Raw genomic sequence first — 17153 nt, forward strand, 5'->3', positions numbered from 1 at the left:
ATTATCCTGAAACCGGCTCAAGGCCCAACCCCATTAAATATTTTCCTGAATGCGTTTTGTCATGCCCCCAGTGGGGGCAGGTTCAAATCAAATTCTTCTTGATCATGGGCAACTCTGCCCACGATGCAATACAGTTCATTTGATGCAATCAACCCAGGAGTGCGATCTGGAAGCCGGTGCGTCTCCAGATGTGCTAGGAACGCCTGTAGTCCCGTGAAGGTGGGTGTCAAGTTGACAGTGGTCGCTTTCTTCTCGCCAAAGACGCCCAGCTTAGCCAACTGCGACGGCACTCCGTCCTCAGTCCAGCCTTTGGCCGCTCCCTCCACACAACAGAAAAAACAAGCAAACGCATCGCCGTTGTTCATGGCATCGCCGATCGTCAGCTTCTTGGGCATATGGCACTTGGCCAGGAGATTCCACCGGTATTTGATGCCCCCTTCAGAATATCGTACTTTGGTATCGTACGTCTTCTCGGTCTTGACCGAGCCACGTCCGCCGCTCGGCAGCGCCCTGGACACTGATGCCGGTCCTTCGAAATTGCATTTGGTGCACCGCCAGAAATACTCTTGACCTTTGGGCCCCCTTCGGTGCTCAAGCGAGAATCCCTTTTTCCGGACCCCCAAGTTGTTGCCTTACTGCACCCTTGCAGAATCCAGCAAGATTCGACTCACTCGGTAAGTTGAGCTGCGATCGGGCTATCTGAAGTTCTGGTGAGGCTGCAGGAACCGGTGCGATCCGCATCGTAGATTCGAGCGATGCACTCTCAGACGCTGATTTCACTGTAATGCTGTCCGACGTGCTGTCCATGAACTGGCCCCTTAGCGAAGTTGGGCTGTTGAGCGTAGCCGTCTGCTCATTGTCGGCGAGATCGAGCGCTTTCGGTTTCACGTAGCGAGGCAGGCTAGTGAATTGCGTTTCCAGTGATGTGGGTGCAGGTTTGTGTATCGCATCGGCAATACCCGGTGGCAGCCCCTTGCGTATCGCGAAAGACCCCATTCTTGATCCATTCGAACCGGTAGACCGAATCGACAGCGGCCGTGGGACTGGAGGAACCGGTGGTACCTAGAGAGAGTAACACAATTAGCTCTCGCTGCCGCCAATCTGATGCCCCGACTTACCCTTTGTTGAAAAAGGGGATCCATGACAGCAGGAACCGTTTCGGGCCCGGCATTGCTGATCTGAGGCCTCGAGATAGGCGAGTCGTTGTACGAGTGCCCTTGGAGTATCTGCCGGGCCTGATACCCATGCCACATTGACTGTTGCACCTGCTCTTGTAAATGGGGAGGCAGTTGATGCAAAAAGCTTTGGTAGTGTTGATCTGGTACTGAAGCTGCCGGGGGACGGCTCCGAGAGTCTAGCGTGGCAACGTATTCTAATGTGCTATAATCAGGATTCAAGGGAACTGCCGGTCGCTGATTCGATGACATGTTCTGTTTCGTCGCTTCTTGATCTTGTGTTTTATGTGCCTCGCGACGCTCGCTATGGTCAAGCTCGTGGACTTGAGCTGGGAGGACGGGCACCGAGACCTGGATCTCATTTGCTATCCCAGGACTGCGTTCCAGGCAAGTGTTCTGTGGCACCTGTTTATGCGGGCTTAGTACCGGCGACTGGTAAAAATTAGACTCTTTCGGAAACCTTTGCCCCTTTTCATCACTTGTGTAAACTGGCCTCGTTAAGTTCGGCCTGTATAGTGGTGGGTCGGCACCTGTTGACGGAATGCTGTCCTCCAGTTGCCTGGACACAACAAATCCACTGGAAGGAGGCTCAACAGCGCCTTGGCTTGTCTGCCTCTGCATAAGAAAAGGGAGGGCTGGCACATTGTTTTCACCTGGAGTACGGCTCTTGGGCGGCTCGCTCAAGTAAGATACTGTTGAATTCATCGAGGTCCTTCGTTGCGGCGCCAATCCGCCAGATGGTTTGCGCTCGTGTCCAACGGCTGTCCTTGAGCTGTATGTGGTATAGGATGTGGCCGATTGATTGTCAGATGGTCTTCCCCCGAGCGAGGAATGCGTACTGCGGCTGCTTGAATAGGCTAGCGATCCAGGCAACTGGACTTTGTCCGATTCATCGATGTATGGACGGGATATTTGTTTCATTGCCGCTGTGGCCGTCGACATACGCTGGTAAAGCTGGCCTAAGCAAACAGTTGCATTGACTCGACAGTCGTCTGAGGTTTCCTTCAACATGTGAAGGTCCAATGTCGCTTCGTCCATGAAGACCTCCCGCAGATGCGAGATGACTGCTTGCTGCAGATTGATGAGGATGTCTTTCATCTGTTCCCGGGCGGTGGCGTCCCCTCGGGCGTAGGTTTCGCCAAAGCGACGAACGTCGTGGTCGTACAAGCTCTGCACGGCAGAACATCCTAATGACAGAGAGTCCTCGAAGTCCTTTGTCAACTGCTCTGGCAGTATGAAATCCTCTGAAGTATTTTGTTTATTTTTGAGCCGCTGCACCAACTTTGAAGCATCGCGATAGGCTCCAATGACTGTATTTCAAGTGAGTTAGTGAGTGATTTCGAAGACAACAGTCTTGATTGAACGCAGCAATCCGGGTTTCGGACTTCGGACATGTCCATGATGCAGTCCCTACCAGGTCATAAAGTAGGACCACATCATTGACGGTGTTGCACAAGCTCAGCTCAGAATAGCGTCCACGGTGTAGCGTGATCGAGGAAGCAACAATGATGAGGCTCCGCGCGCGGTCCCAGCAGTCCGGAACATTGACCGATTTAGGTAAGACCTCCGTCATATAGAAGGGTTTGTGAGGCGTTTGCAAAATATTCTTCCGAAGCAGCAACAGCATGGACAGGCAGAGAAGGAGTGAGGTAAGGGGCATGAGCTCACCGGCCTGAACACATGCCTCGACCGACATAACATCCATGGCTGTTGTGCAGTCGCAACCCTCTGGGTGTCAGTGTTGATGGTTTGGATGGGAAAATAGTGATCCTGTATCAACTCATTGAGACGGGTTTGGGGCCTCTGGCGTTGAATAAGACATCAAGCAGAAGACAGAACGAAAGCGAATGTGAGGGCCAAAATATCAGTAGAAAAAGAAGTTGAAAGTCTGGGAAATAATTCGCTTCTTGAAGGCTGAGGCTGAGTCCAGGCTATTGGCAGGCGGAAGATGCTCCTCGAAAGTCCCAAAAGGCATTTTGTGCTTTTCCGGCCTGTGACCCTGCAAGCCGGCTGCCTGCAGCGATACTGGCTCGTATGGACTTGTGCACAGTTCGATCAGACCCATGCAAGCGAGCCCCGTGTTGGTTGGGTCTCAGCTGTAGGCGTTGTGGATGGTGGGCTGTACCACGTATAAAGCTCTTATTCAGGGACAGACAGCCAGACAGATAGAAGCGGACAACCTAGTGGCGGGCCAGAACGAGATAAGGACTAAAGGCACCAGATGAGTCGATGGGCATTGATGCGCCGTTTGACCGCCCACGAAATAGTTTCGTGGTCCATCCTCGGGGAGGCATTCGCCGCCAGAGACGGTGGACACTGGACAGCTGGCGAGGCTTGCAGGACGAGGAGTCCATGCCCCATCATCCATGGGTATGGGGATCGGTTGAACGACGACCAAAGATGGCGTCTTTTGCACACCAGGGACGTGACGCGCCCAGAGACATGGCGTTCAACAGCGCCATCTGAACACGAAGATAGCAAGCCATCAATTGGCCCAAGGATTCCTTGGTTGATCTTGGCCTGCAGCTGCGAAGCCTTGAGGACTTGGATTTGCACTCCCAATGGCGCGAAGGGGCTCTGGGATGCTCGTGCGCAGTTGGAGCTGAAGTGTTCAAGCCTTCAAGGGGAAGAAAACACCCGTTGTTTAGACTCTGAAGAGTCTAGGGCCAGCAAGCGGGTGGAAGTCCAAGAAAAGGCGTCAAAGGCGTCGAGGGACTCGAGCGTGTCACGGACTCACGGGTGTCTAGACCTGCGCCTCCGTCTGGCCCTTTTCGATTCGTCTCAATTTTCCGGCTTCATCTCATCATCTCATCATCCATCACCCTCATCATCAGACCACATCTTCCTGCTGTCCCTGCGGTCCCTGCGGTCCCTGCGCTAGTCCGGGAAATTGCCAATTCGTCAATACCTAGCAAGAATTCAATCATTATTTCTCCGACGATCTGTCAATCCACGTGCGGGAAATCCAGATCCTAGCTAAGCATTGTGGCCCTGTCGATAGATTCTGGGACGACGTCCGGGACAAGCATCACTACGGTGAGATCCCTCGATGAAGTCCGGCGACCCCGAGCAACAAGCAATCCTCTAACACGACTATATTGCAAACCTTCCAACCCTGTCAATCCTTTTGAGTCAAATACCTTGTCGGCATCGAATCGGCACGAATGGGAACTTGACAAGCGAGAAGAGAAACAGGGGGAACTTGGCAACATGCACGCGATGGATTCCTCGCGCACATGGAGTCCCCGCTATTATTGGGCAGTGGGATAAAGACAACCCCAGATCCATGCAAACACTTTCCGCTCCCTTACAATTGAGCCTTGCCGGAGAGTAGGCGCTGGATAGCCTCATTGGTCAGTAGTGCGTACCCTGATCCTTCTTTCTCAATCCAAAACATCCGGTCTTTATTACCCTCTGGAATCAAGAAGCCTGTCAAGCAACAATAAGCAGCGTGACATTGGAAAGCGTGTACGAGTAGTTGAGGAGGCAAACTCACCATCCTTTCGGAGACCTGTCTTCAACTTCTTCATGATCGTCGAAACTCGTTCGCTGCCGCTGTCACCACTCATGCCGCCCGAGTCTTGTGGCGCACCATCGTTGATCAGGATTCGGACGAATCGCGGCACCGCATATGCCGGCAGGGCGCTTTCTGAAGTGCGTAGCCAGTGTTCCAGTTGCGACATGACTTCCTGGTAAGCTTGATCGGACTGCCCCGGGGACACTCCCTGCAAAGTGATTGCAGCGCACCCCAACTGCCCATCGTATCCATATACATTCATTGGGATGGCATAGACGTTGACGGAAGCAATCCGAGGATGTCTACTGAGCCAGGCCTCGACTTCGGTCGTGGAAATATTGTGACCCTTTGCGCGGTAGGTATCTGCAAGTCACGGTCAGTATGTACAGCATTATGGCAGCTGACAAGGATGTCTCATCGACACTAACGTACCTCCAAGCCGATCACGAAACTGGATGAATCCATCTTCGTCCTGTAAGAGATGGCGGTCTCAGCATGCATACTCTGCAGTGGGATCTTGAACTTACCATCACCAATGCATCCCCAATCCGAGTGTACTCGTCCCCTTTTTCAAACACATCTCGCAAGATCTTTTTCTGGGTGGCGGCTTCACCGCCCTCTCCAACATAGTCGTGTCGTCTTTGAATGGGAGGAACGATCTTGCTTATGGCCTCACCGACCTCTCCGGGCTTTGTCTTGATACAGAACCCTGTCTTGGGGTCTCTCACGATTTCCCCGGTCTCGAAATCAGCCCGGATAAGCTGAAACGCTCCCTGGCCAAACCATTTACTCCGCATTATGGGCCCGTATCGGGCAACCTTTCCCACCCCGAGATCATTCTTATTCGAGTTCATCAGCGAGATCGTTGCCTCGCTTGCAGAGTAGTACTCTACAATCCAATCGATGCCAAACCTTTCTCTTACTGCTCGCCATACAGTGGGAGCTAGCCCGAGACCAAATGCAAGATCAACCCCGTGGTCCTTTTCGTTTGGAAATCGAGGGTCAGGGGGAGACTGGACTAGATAGCGGAACATCTCGCCGATATAGAGGATGGCGTTCGCCTGTGAACGTCGAACATCTGCCCAGAACTCCCGACGCGAAAAACGCCGCGCAAGAATGACAGTCCCGGAGGACGCCAACGCGCCAGGTAGAGCAGCGAAGGATGCGGTTCCGTGAAACATAGGCAAGCATATGTACCATCTTCTATGGCTTCCCTGCATGCCTGGCCATCTGTATGGACATCCGGTCAGACGATTGTATCCAAGCGGCCAGATCAGAGCTTTGGGCATCCCTGTTGTTCCGGAGGTGAAGAGATATTGCGCGGCGTCCGTGGGACCAACTTTCGGCCTCTTGTGTTTGGGATAATCCGCCATTTCCGGTGTTACAGGGGGCAGCTCGTCGTGCTTCAGCAGCACATTTCCTTGAAGCTCGGCTTGGATTGGAAGGTACGAGCTATAATCGTACAAAACAATCCTCGGTGTTGATGAACCTGGAAGAGCCTCGTCTTGCACCAACGCTCTCGTCAAGATACCATACAGCTCGTAAGTCGTGATGCAGAACTCGGCCTCGCTGACTTTGAGACAATGCTTGATGTGGGACCCAGTAATGGATGTGTTCACAGGCGCGGCAACAGCACCGAGCTTGTAGAGAGCCCACCAAGCAAATATGAACTCGGGCGAGTTGTTGACGAACATCCCCACCACGGTCCGATTTTTGATACCGAGCCTCTCGAACGCTTCGGCAAGTCGACCAATCTCTTCACGAAACTGGCGATACGTCCAGGTTCGGCCCTCGAAGACGAATGCCTCCTTGTCGGTATGGTGATTCTCGGCATATGTCGAATGTATGGTGTGGTAGAAGGACCAGTCGTCCTCTCCGTATTCCGTGTACAAGTTCTCGACGAAGTTCTGCAGTTGCTTGGCTCCTCGAAGCTGGGCAAGGTCGCTACGGATTGAGTACTTGGCGTCGAGATACATGCTAATCCCCGAGGCCGCCGCCGCAGCGGCGCCCGCAGCTAGCAGCGCCATTGCTTGATGTATGGCTGTGATAAGACTGTGATGAAGCCTTTCAAGGTCGCCGCGAAGAGAGGCCCCTGCAAACAAAATGCATTTGCAGGATGTCCATATTGGGACGAGCCTCGGGTGTAGTGATTGCGTGGAGACAAGGAATCACCAGAATCGACTCAATAGCCGGGTTAGTGCGGCTTTGGTAACCGCGTCTCCATCAAGAAAGCATGATTCCGTCCACTCACCATCGTGCTCCTCTAACATACCTAGGTTTGCAGCCTCATCGGTTGGCGACGTGGAGAAAACATGCGGGGATCGACAGAACTGCAAACTGGGGAAGAATATTACTATCTCGCTATGAAAGAAATCTGCGTCTCGCGCACTTTAAATTCTTCCGTATTACCCCCAATGGCTTTTACTGTGACACTTTTCCGCCTGTCACGCAACTTTCTCACAGACGCGTCGAAGCGTCTCCATGGATTTTGTGTGGGATATTCATGACCACACAACCTTTTCCGCCATTAATACCCCTCCTCCGACCACGTCAACGTCCATCATGGACGAAAGCACGATCTACAACGACTCGAAGCACAATCTGTTGAGTTTCACAGGCCAATCCTCGACCGGGGTGTCACCGTTGGAACAGGAAGTCTTGGACGAGTATGAGAGGTTATCGAGGAACATGAAGGAGGTGAGTTACCAAGTTCGTCGTCACATCGTCCCTTCCTATCCCTTCCGTTCCGGAACCTCCGGGGGTGAATACCCTCTGTCCATGTTAAAAAACCAGGGAGGGCAAAAAAGGGTGTTCCTATCATGCGGAAGGGGACGAGTATGATCAAGACACATTTCAGGCCGGAGGAACCCAGCTGCCTCTTCTTCCTCAAAAAGTGCCCAGATAGTCTAACCATGCGCAGCTCTCATCCACGCTCGCCGACCTCTCCAGCGGCCCCATCACGCTCGAAATCGCCGAGGGTCTGCGGTTGCTGGAACGCAAAGTCGCAAGCGTCTACACGCTGATGAAGGCCAGTGTGTACAGCATCGTGCTGCAACAGGGACAGGAGGTCGAGGCGGGAACCTCGACAGACCAAGGGGGAGAGACTGGCGAATAAGTGTTACCGCAGAGCTTGCGGGTGGTTGTGTGATTTGTATTGATACTCCCAGGGGACAGGATTGGATGGGGAGAACGAGGACGGATACTCGGTACAATGGACGAGCTTATTATGATACGAATTAATGACGCACAACGAGGATTTTGTCAAAGCAGGTCTACATTTTGAAAGGGGTGCCATACATCGGTCGAAATTTTGTCCACACTGCAGGTGCTTTTTGTACAGAATAGAAGACAGTTTCAAGCAGAAGACCGTCTGGACCGTCGATGCTTTGTCCGGGATGCTAATATACAAAAATCCCTTTCTATGTTTGTCCTGCATAATACACTTTGCGAACATCCACCAATTTCTTCCCCCTAGCCCTCGCGATATCCTCTGGATGCTTCTGGCTCAACAAAGCCTGCACGGTAGCTTTGACCGTGTTCATAGGATTTCTCGATCGTGTCACACGGGCTGCCAGGTCGGCGATGCCTGCACACCTGCAAATCTCCCAGATATATTGTTGACAACGGAGTCCGAAGCCTGTCAAACGGTCCAGTTAGTCCTTGTTCATCTCGCCCACGAAGAGGGGTAAAGGTGAACGTACCGGGTGGTCTTGCGTATAATTCCAGCTCGGTGGCGCTGACCTTGGCTTTCAGATCACCATAGATGGTTCGATTTTCGTACCGCAGAATGGGTGTCATATTCCGAATGGCACGATACTGGCTCTGAGCTATAGCTGCGGAGCCTGCCTGCGATTTCCCTTCCCCTATGCCGATAAGACCCTGGCCATTGCCGGCGATGCTCAAACAATAAATCTTTGAAATCTTGCCCAGCCTTGTCTGATTCACAACGCGGTGGTGCATAATGGTCTTGACCCGGAGCTGCGCTAGCTGTTTCTCGCTGTACCCGGTCATCTGCATCAACTGCAAGAGTTCAGGCGACACGAGATTCTCCTTTCTTCCGGTTCCCTCCTCATCCCGTTTGGATTTCTTTTTCTGTGCTTTGGTGGGCTCTGAAATTCTCGGCAAGTCTGGGGCAAGCGCCGTTGGAGGATTCCTCTCCGCGTCTTCACGTCCGACTGTCATGCGGAGGTTCTTGTCGAACTTGTCCCACAGCTCCTGGTCATAGTCGTTTTCATGTTTCGGTTCAGGTATCTCGTTGATAAACTTGACAAAGTCATCTTCCAGCTCTTCATCTGTCTTTAACCTAGACTTGTCGTCGATATTGGTCATCGGCGCCCGCACCGGCTTATCTACCACCGGATCAATCTTGGTCAATTCGTCGTAGTATTTCAGCTTCCAGGAATCTGTCCGCATGCCGGTCTGCTTTTGCATTTGGTCGACATTGATAAGTTTCTGAGCTGCCTCAATTGCTGCAAGCTGCTCCGGAGAGTATCGCTCAGGGATCGTGCCATTTTGTACCGAGGGAAACTCTTTGGCTCGTGCACGGAGATCAACCTGGCCAAGCTCTGCTTTCACGCTGGGGAATCGGGGCTTTCGCTTTTGGTGGACAGGGGAGGAATGAAACTGGCGGCGAGGCAAGGACTTTGGGCGAGAGGGTCGTGAAAAGAGGCAAAAGAGGCACTCAGAAGACCGAGCGACACTCATGGTGTCAATGCAGCTCGAGGCTGCGAGACAGAGTCGATGTGCTGTGTGGAAGGTGAATGGTGAATGGCGAATGGTGAATGGCGAATGGTGCAAGATGCATCGCAAGCAAAACAAAATTGCCCGGCGTCTCAATCGACCTGCGGCCACGCTAGTCTCCTTCGGTCATTTCGAGCGGGACTCACATTCTTCCTGCTCAGAAAGCACTTTTGTTTGCAAAAATCTCATTCAGTCCCTCTATTCCGATCGAAGACGTCCAGCGGCTGCACATTCCTGCGATACATTGCGCGTCCAGTTCGTAACGACTTGTTGGCCATTTCAGGTTCAAGCAGTGAGTGCCAGTGGTCTGATAGCAAGGCTGGGGTTTTGATACTGTCGGATCCGTCTCAAGAATGGAGCGATGTGATTCTCGATTCTCAAAACATCAGGACTGCTCAATCTACTGTTAAACCCACGGGATCTCGTATTTTTCACTTGATCGGACTCAGTGACTCCCGTGGAGCAAGATGGAGGATCCTCCCAGGTTCATCATCGGGCACCATGACCCAAAGAGGCCCCTACCAGTCTCGATGGACATCATACAAGATGCTCATGCGGCAAATGTGAGGGCACAGTCTCTTTTTCATCTGGCTCGTGTCGACTGACTTGGACAAGTATGATATGGTTACGAGCCCCATTACGACTCCCCATTTCCATTCCCGGGTCTTGACCCTCCTGTCCTCATCCCTTGCCCTCCATTCAGAAGAAGACATCACAAAGACGAAAAGCGCTTCGCCCGTTCTTATTCCGCCACTGACTCCAGCGGATACTCCTTTGACGCCTGACGAGTCCATCAGTCAGACCATCGGCATCACAAGTTCCTGGATCGACCTTGGTTCTCCAGATCCGATCATTGCAGATATATCTCGACAAGTCCTCCAACTGGAGGTGGCTTACGCTGCCTTTTGCGGACTCACATATGTGCTGATCTCAGGTCCTCTTCTTCGGGGTCACGGCGTGTCTGACAGCGGGATTGCCCAATATGCGAGAGCAATCTCGGATGCCCTGAGCCAAGGCCCCTATATGCAGCTATACGTATGGTTGCCTATGATCGACCACTCCGAGGAACAAACTGATCAAATTGGCAACCTAGCTCCCTTTGCCCGTCGACAGTTTCTGGAGCAGGACGAGGCTGAAGACGAAAGATTGGATGTTTTTGGATCTTGGGAGGCATGGAACATGATTAGATCGATATGTAAATATCCCTCGAGATTATGTGTAGGTAAGCATAATACATCTCTTCGCAGCATCCGTTTGTCCCTGGTCTGCACGATCACTTGACGCTGACTGTCTCCAGCATTGTCTATACCAAAGCTGCTACCGCCAGTGCCCATCCAGTCAAGATGGTATTCCGAACCCGTCCGGCTCCTCACGCTCGACAAGCAAGTGTTCGCTAAGAACGCCAAGGGCTATCCCGTGCTGAGTCGTGCTCATCAAGCCTTCGTTCTGAGATTTTCTCGGCTCCGTACGGCGCCATGGTTCCTTCTGTGTGATGTAGGGACCATTCCTAGCAACACCACCAACGGCACAGCTGGGACCAATGCTTTCCCTACGCTCGCCGAAGCAGCACAGACTGCCGACCTCAAAGACGCGACCCCTCACCTCTCGTACATGCGCAACCTGCAGACCAAACAGCCACTGCAGACGGTCATCGATCGCTTTGGGGCCGGCTACCAAGATTACCTACAGGCGCCATTGCAACCACTCTCTGTCAACCTCGAAAGCATCACTTACGAAGTCTTCGAGAAGGATCCGATCAAGTATGCATGGTATGAGCGCGCCATCGCCCGGGCCCTGCACGACTGGGTTGAACAAGGCAAACCAACCTCCAACCCAGACGGACGAGTCGTTGTTGCCGTGGTAGGAGCAGGGCGTGGACCGCTGGTCACCCGCGCTCTCAAGGCAAGCCAAGATGTCGGCGTGGAGATTGACATGTGGGCGTTGGAAAAGAACCCAAATGCCTTTGTCCTTCTTCAACGCCACAACAAAACCACCTGGAATGGCCGCGTAAATTTGGTGAAATCGGACATGAGGACGTGGACAGGACCTATTCGTGCTGCAAATGCGCCACAGCCGGCTCGAATATACAACACCTTGGCCGACAGCGAGGACGATGATGATGATGATGACGACGACAATAACACCGAGGGCGCCAACATGAAGAAAGGCCAGACCGCAGAGCAAGAATCAACCACCCCACAGCCGACTTTCACCGGCTCACCCAGCCTCGACAGTACCTACCTCCTTGCCACTACGCCCCAGATCACCACACCCACACCATACAAGATCGACATCCTCATCAGCGAACTCCTGGGCTCCTTTGCCGACAACGAGCTCTCCCCCGAATGCTTGGACGGCGTCCAGCACCTCTTGAACCCGGTACACGGAATCTCCATCCCGGCATCGTACACGGCACACATCACCCCGATCGCGGCGCCGAAATTACACGCAGACATCCTGCATGGGATGAGCAGTAACCCCAACGCCAGCGAGACGCCATACGTGGTCATGTTCAACGCGATCGATTACTTGAGCACGAAGCCAGCTGCTGCTGCAGCAGAAGCCGAGACGCGCCGAGTGTCCACAGGGGCCGGGACGCCTGGCGACATGGCAAGTCCTGCTTCACCACCGGAGACCACAGCGACGCCATATTCCAAAGCGCACACGCGGCAATCTCAATATTCCGTGGCCCCGCCACCATCGCCGCCAGCGGCACCAGTCCCCGTCATCCAGCAGACATGGGCGTTCCAGCATCCCAACCCGGCCTTACCCAGCCTGACCCCATCCACCATCGGCACGACGACCACCGAACCGTCCCTCACCAACAGCCACAACGCGCGCTCGTGCCAGTTGACCTTCCCGATCCCGCACCGGGGCACATGCCACGGCCTGGCGGGTTATTTTGAGACTGTGCTCTACAAGGGCGTCGAGTTGTCCACGAATCCGGACACGATGGACCAAAAGAGCGAAGGCATGATCAGCTGGTTTCCAATATTCTTCCCGTTGAAGGTGAGTGAGTGAGTTGAAGGAGAAGAAGTCCCCACCAGAAAATTATGCTCCCCCGAAATCATATATACGCGATATAAGAACTTCTCATACTAACCACAAAACCTCAATCCACCCCATTGTGGGGGTGGCGAGGGGGGGAATATCTAATAGACACCAATCTTCCTCCCCGATAACAGCGAAGTCAGCCTGACAATGTGGCGCAAGACCGACGACCGCAAAGTCTGGTACGAGTGGCTCGTCGACGTCTACATTCGTCTCCCCCCGTCCCCGTCTTCCTTCCACACTCCATCCCTGGCTGGTGGTCATCACATCGCGCACCCGCCACCAAGGCCATCTCAGAACAAGATCCCCGACGTCAGCGGCGGCGGCGGCGGCGACAAATGGAAGAGGAAAACCGTCCCAGGAGCGCCACCAACTCTAGCGATACCCCCGCCAACAGACACGATGCACAGCAGTGCGGAGCGAGGCACGACGCGGGTCCACGGCGCACTACTCGGAGGGCGCAGGATCCGCATCGGAGGGAGCGAGCTGCACTCCTCGGAGAAGGAGGCCTGTCTGATGTAGAAGAAGATGAAACGGCATAGACTTTGTTCCTTTTATGTAGGAGTGGAAAAACGCTTGAGGAATCCTCCCATTTTCATTCCCCCTTTTCCCGGCCCCTTTTCCCAGTCCCGATTCCCAGTCCCATATAGCACCCGCCCCAGTTCACACTTGGGCGTAGAATCTGAAGGCTCCCTCTCTATTGTTCAGGCTTCTTGTAACGCCGCACTGGGCCAAGATCTCAGTCTCGGAGGGCCATTCTGGATTATTTCCTGTACCATAGCCACCTCAATTCCATTGACATCTCCCTTTCGATGGAGAGCACGATTTCTCTGGGTATCAGCAACAGCATCACGAGCCTCGCCTCATGTTGTCCTCTGTCCATCGAACAGACCGTTCACGTCGCCATTGCCCTTTGGAGGAACCATTGGCTTCGGATCGACCTTTGCCTCCTGAAGGGCGTCGTGAAGCTTCAGACTCTCCACTCCACCCAGCAGCTTCTTCAAATCACCGGCCCCGCTCCCATTTCGGTCTCCTGTAGTCACTCCGGAGCTAGGTGTACTTGTACCACTGATCTTCGCCACATCCTCAGTCAAACCTCTCCTGATGGCAAGCACATTATCCACAATGACCGCATCTATCCCCTGCTTCACTTGTCTCCTCACCATCGCACTGTCATTGTTCAGTGTCCCATAACTCACGCATACGAGTCCGCTTTCCTTCACCACCTTGACCAATCTAGGAGCAGCGACTAGAGGTTCTGCAGCGCTGACCACTCCAAGCAGATTCCAGCGACTTGCAAAGCGAATAGCTTCTTGCAACGAAGTGGCGCGGATATCACCCGCGGGACTCGTGCCAGAATCTGTCAGGAACAAGACGGGGATGCTGGGCTGCTTGAACGACAGCAGAAGACAGATGTCAGGATTGAAGCTCGAGAAGATGACGTTCCTGCCCTTGCCCAGTTCATAGACTTTGGTAAGAACCGTGTCAACGAATGAGTTCAATTCCACGGCATACGTGTCCATCTCTTCATCCTCACTTTCGTACAGCATGGGGTATTTCATCTCAATATTGAAGCCGACATCCTGTGGGATCTTCTTGAACATCTCCTCGAGAGTGGCAAAGGGCGCTTGGATATGGTTGCCGCGAGTGTTGCCCTTAAACCCTTTCTTCTTGAAGTCGCGGGTATGTTTCATCCGCTCGTCCATCTCGAGAGACTCGTTGCTAGTTGCTCCGCTCACAGACATAGATCTTAGTCTAGATGCTCGTACATCTCGCTCGACGTTCTTCAAACTAGCTGCTTTCGGCTTCTCAAATGGTACGGGTGAAGCGGGTCTGGAATGGCGGGGCGTTCGCATGTCGTTGACATGGAGAAATTGTTCCAGGGTCAGAGTATGCACGGGGGCGTCGATACCCGTTTCGCTGACGAGGAAATCATGATAGATTACAGGCACGTGGTCTTTCGTGAGTTGCACGTCAAACTCGACGTAAGATGCGCCCAGGTTTGCCGCGGCGATGAAGGATTGAATGGTGTTCTCGCCTAGCTGTAGAGATCGTCTACCGGCGGCGAAATTTTTGCCCAGGCCACGATGACCAATGACCATGGTCGACGCCATACTCCTCCAGTATGTCTGGTTTTCCGTCACCGACATGTTGGGATGTTTGAAAGGTGTAATGACGAGAAAGTTGAAAGTGACGGACCCAATAACCTCGAGATCGCTCGCCGCAACAATTGGGACCGTCACATCACCTTGTAGGGACATCCTTTTTGTTCCAACGCTCGACTTGATGCTTGAAAGCAAGGCAACCCCACGCCCAACGACGCGTTCTTGAGAGCCGGCATAAGTTGGAATCAGGTCAAAGTATAGTTTGACTTTGGACGGATCGGCTGCGTGAAAGACAATTGGTTCTGTTGAAATGTTGTCCTGAACGGGTAGGTCAATGACCTCAGACTCACCCTCGGCGGCTTTGGCTGAAACGACGATGGAAAGGGCGGTATCGAGTTGTGTCGAGTGAGCGCTTGACAGTGGGATCCGATCAAGACTCACCGCACGAATACTTTTGCGAGTATCCATAGTACCGAGACTGACCAAGATCATACTCTTGTCTGTCAGGTATCGATGGCCAAAGGTCTTGACAGCCTCGGTAGTCTTGATCGTTTGCCCATTCCCATTTGACCCCAGTCCGTTGGAATTTCGCTCAGTCATCGATGACAGCAGTGGGGGGGACGTCGAGGCTACAGAAACATCGGGTTCGGCGTCCAGCTTAGGCATGACGCTGTCGAGCCTCTGTGCTATGTCGACGTGCCCTCTCAAAGCTGCGTGCTCCTTTGCATTCCAGCCCGACGAATCCAGGCGCTCAAGATCAGCTCCATGGTCGATGAGCAGCTCTACAATGGGGAGATGGCCGTCGACACAAGCAATGAACAAGGGTGTCCACCCGTAAGTCTTTTCAGGTAGCTCAATATTAGCCTTCTGCTCATCTGTACCCTCGAGGAGTAGTCTAGCGCATTCCACATGGCCGAATCTAGCAGCCACATGAAGTGCCGTATCACCCTGCTCATCCTGGTAGTTGATATCGACACCTGATTGAATGAGAAGCCGGACGATTTCGACGAAATTTGCTTTGGTGGCCAAAGCCAAAACGATTGACGATTGAGCTGATCTCCGTTTGACAGAGGAGCCCATGCTATTCTCAGCGTCGAGTAAGGCTTTAGTTGTCAGGGGGTGACCGCCGATGGCGCTGAGATGTAAGGGCGCCCAGCCGTCATCGTCCTGCCATCGGGGACCATCAATACCTTCCCCAACATCGAACAATTTCCACGTCTTGAGGTGCTCAATGATGATCTCACACATGACCCTAATGCCGTACTCTGCCGCAAAGTGCAAAGGCGTCCTTCCCGCACTATCTCTCGCCATCAATGCAGGCCGTTGTGAAGGCTTCAGGTTGTCGAGTAGAAATTGGAGGAATAGAACAGCCTCGTCCTCTCGTGTCACATTTTGCACCCGTTGATCTTCCTGCAAGATCGAGCGCTTCAGGGCGGGGGACGGATGCGCAGCAGGTGTGATGTAGTTGAGGAGGTCGGCTTCAGCATCAGCCTGGGGCTCTGTGGCAGGCTCCTGACTCGCAAGTGACTGTTTGCGACCGATGGAAACTATAAGACGATGGATGCAATTGCGGCGATTGATATCGTCTTGAGAATCCAAAAACACGATCTCGCGCAGCAGGCACGCTGCACAAGCCCGACTTCGGGATGAGATTGCCCTCTGGAGGAGATTGTTCAACAGCAGCTGCACCGCCGTCTCCGACTTTTCAGTTCCTGGTTTCGTGATGCCCGAGATCCATTCTTCCAGGCCTTTCGCGTCGTCTTGGCGGATCTTAGTTTCAACTTTGGCCAACTGCTCAACAGAGATATTCAACGAAGGCCGAGAAGTTGTACGTTTCAATGACCCCGAGGAGATGGAAGCAATGTCGTCAGCGGTGCTCGGAGCGGCGGCGGCAACCTCACTCAACACCGAGATCCAATCATTGATTTTGTTCAAGGAGGAGAAGAGCTGGGTATTTGTCGCAAAGGCCAACGGGTCCACCTTGAGCTCGAGGTATTTCTTCTGCGCATGAGCCGCGGGTATCCTCTTGTCCAACTTCTTTGTGATCTTGACAAAGCCTCTTCTGTTGACTTCTCCGTACCATTGTAGCTTTCTCAGATCGCCACGCAGTTCCAAAAGCGCCGCAAGGAGGTCTTCGCGTTCATCCGCGTCGAGCTGCGTCGCGGCTTGAGGAGATATTCCGTACCTGTCTTCAAGGAGTTTTAGACGCCGTGAAAAGTCCTGGAACTTCTTATTGTAAAAGTGATCCACGTCCTCGAGATTGCGGTCCAAAGTATAGAAGAATCCTAGAAGAAGACATGAGTTTCACGAAGGTTGATCTTCATTTCAACCCAATCCTACCAGCCAGATCGGGAATTTCTCCATCTTGCTTCTGTGCTCCTGCGGCAGCGGCCTTGATGAGCTTCTTGAGGACTTTGTAGTTTATATAGGAGGATGCCCATTCGGGGACTTGGTTTCGAGGGAGGTTTCGACCAAACTTCATGACGTCTGAGACCTTCCCGACTAATCGCTCAATGTGGTCTAGAATTTCACAGCGGCCTCGGCGTGAGGAACAGGGGAGCAAAG

General features: G+C 53.1%; 6 protein-coding genes across 6 annotated transcripts; 2 read left to right on the forward strand and 4 right to left on the reverse strand.

The window, feature by feature from the left end:
* Positions 1–59: 59 nt before the first annotated feature.
* On the reverse strand, positions 60–2880 carry Z520_02759 (uncharacterized protein; the record flags this gene model as incomplete). Its single annotated transcript, XM_016773272.1, has 4 exons — positions 60–631; positions 672–1062; positions 1119–2485; positions 2568–2880. The coding sequence occupies 4 exons, from the start codon at positions 2878–2880 to the stop codon at positions 60–62; spliced, it is 2643 nt and encodes an 880-aa protein (XP_016635329.1).
* A 1602-nt stretch (positions 2881–4482) lies between these two features.
* Positions 4483–6719, reverse strand: Z520_02760 (uncharacterized protein; the record flags this gene model as incomplete). Its single annotated transcript, XM_016773273.1, has 4 exons — positions 4483–4604; positions 4672–5055; positions 5125–5164; positions 5220–6719. 4 exons carry the CDS (start codon positions 6717–6719, stop codon positions 4483–4485), a joined length of 2046 nt encoding a protein of 681 aa, XP_016635330.1.
* A 535-nt stretch (positions 6720–7254) lies between these two features.
* Positions 7255–7807, forward strand: Z520_02761 (uncharacterized protein; the record flags this gene model as incomplete). The annotated part of the gene is made up of 2 exons (XM_016773274.1): positions 7255–7389; positions 7613–7807. The coding sequence occupies 2 exons, from the start codon at positions 7255–7257 to the stop codon at positions 7805–7807; spliced, it is 330 nt and encodes a 109-aa protein (XP_016635331.1).
* A 304-nt stretch (positions 7808–8111) lies between these two features.
* On the reverse strand, positions 8112–9396 carry Z520_02762 (uncharacterized protein; the record flags this gene model as incomplete). Its single annotated transcript, XM_016773275.1, has 2 exons — positions 8112–8329; positions 8394–9396. 2 exons carry the CDS (start codon positions 9394–9396, stop codon positions 8112–8114), a joined length of 1221 nt encoding a protein of 406 aa, XP_016635332.1.
* Positions 9397–9899: 503 nt separating this feature from the next.
* On the forward strand, positions 9900–13005 carry Z520_02763 (uncharacterized protein; the record flags this gene model as incomplete). The annotated part of the gene is made up of 5 exons (XM_016773276.1): positions 9900–9995; positions 10048–10654; positions 10730–12046; positions 12152–12441; positions 12592–13005. The coding sequence occupies 5 exons, from the start codon at positions 9900–9902 to the stop codon at positions 13003–13005; spliced, it is 2724 nt and encodes a 907-aa protein (XP_016635333.1).
* A 341-nt stretch (positions 13006–13346) lies between these two features.
* On the reverse strand, positions 13347–17070 carry Z520_02764 (uncharacterized protein; the record flags this gene model as incomplete). The annotated part of the gene is made up of 2 exons (XM_016773277.1): positions 13347–16873; positions 16929–17070. The coding sequence occupies 2 exons, from the start codon at positions 17068–17070 to the stop codon at positions 13347–13349; spliced, it is 3669 nt and encodes a 1222-aa protein (XP_016635334.1).
* Between the last annotated feature and the right edge of the window lie 83 nt (positions 17071–17153).

This window comes from Fonsecaea multimorphosa (genome assembly GCF_000836435.1).
Source record: "Fonsecaea multimorphosa CBS 102226 unplaced genomic scaffold supercont1.4, whole genome shotgun sequence".
In the NCBI taxonomy this organism is placed as follows: Eukaryota; Fungi; Ascomycota; class Eurotiomycetes; order Chaetothyriales; family Herpotrichiellaceae; genus Fonsecaea; species Fonsecaea multimorphosa.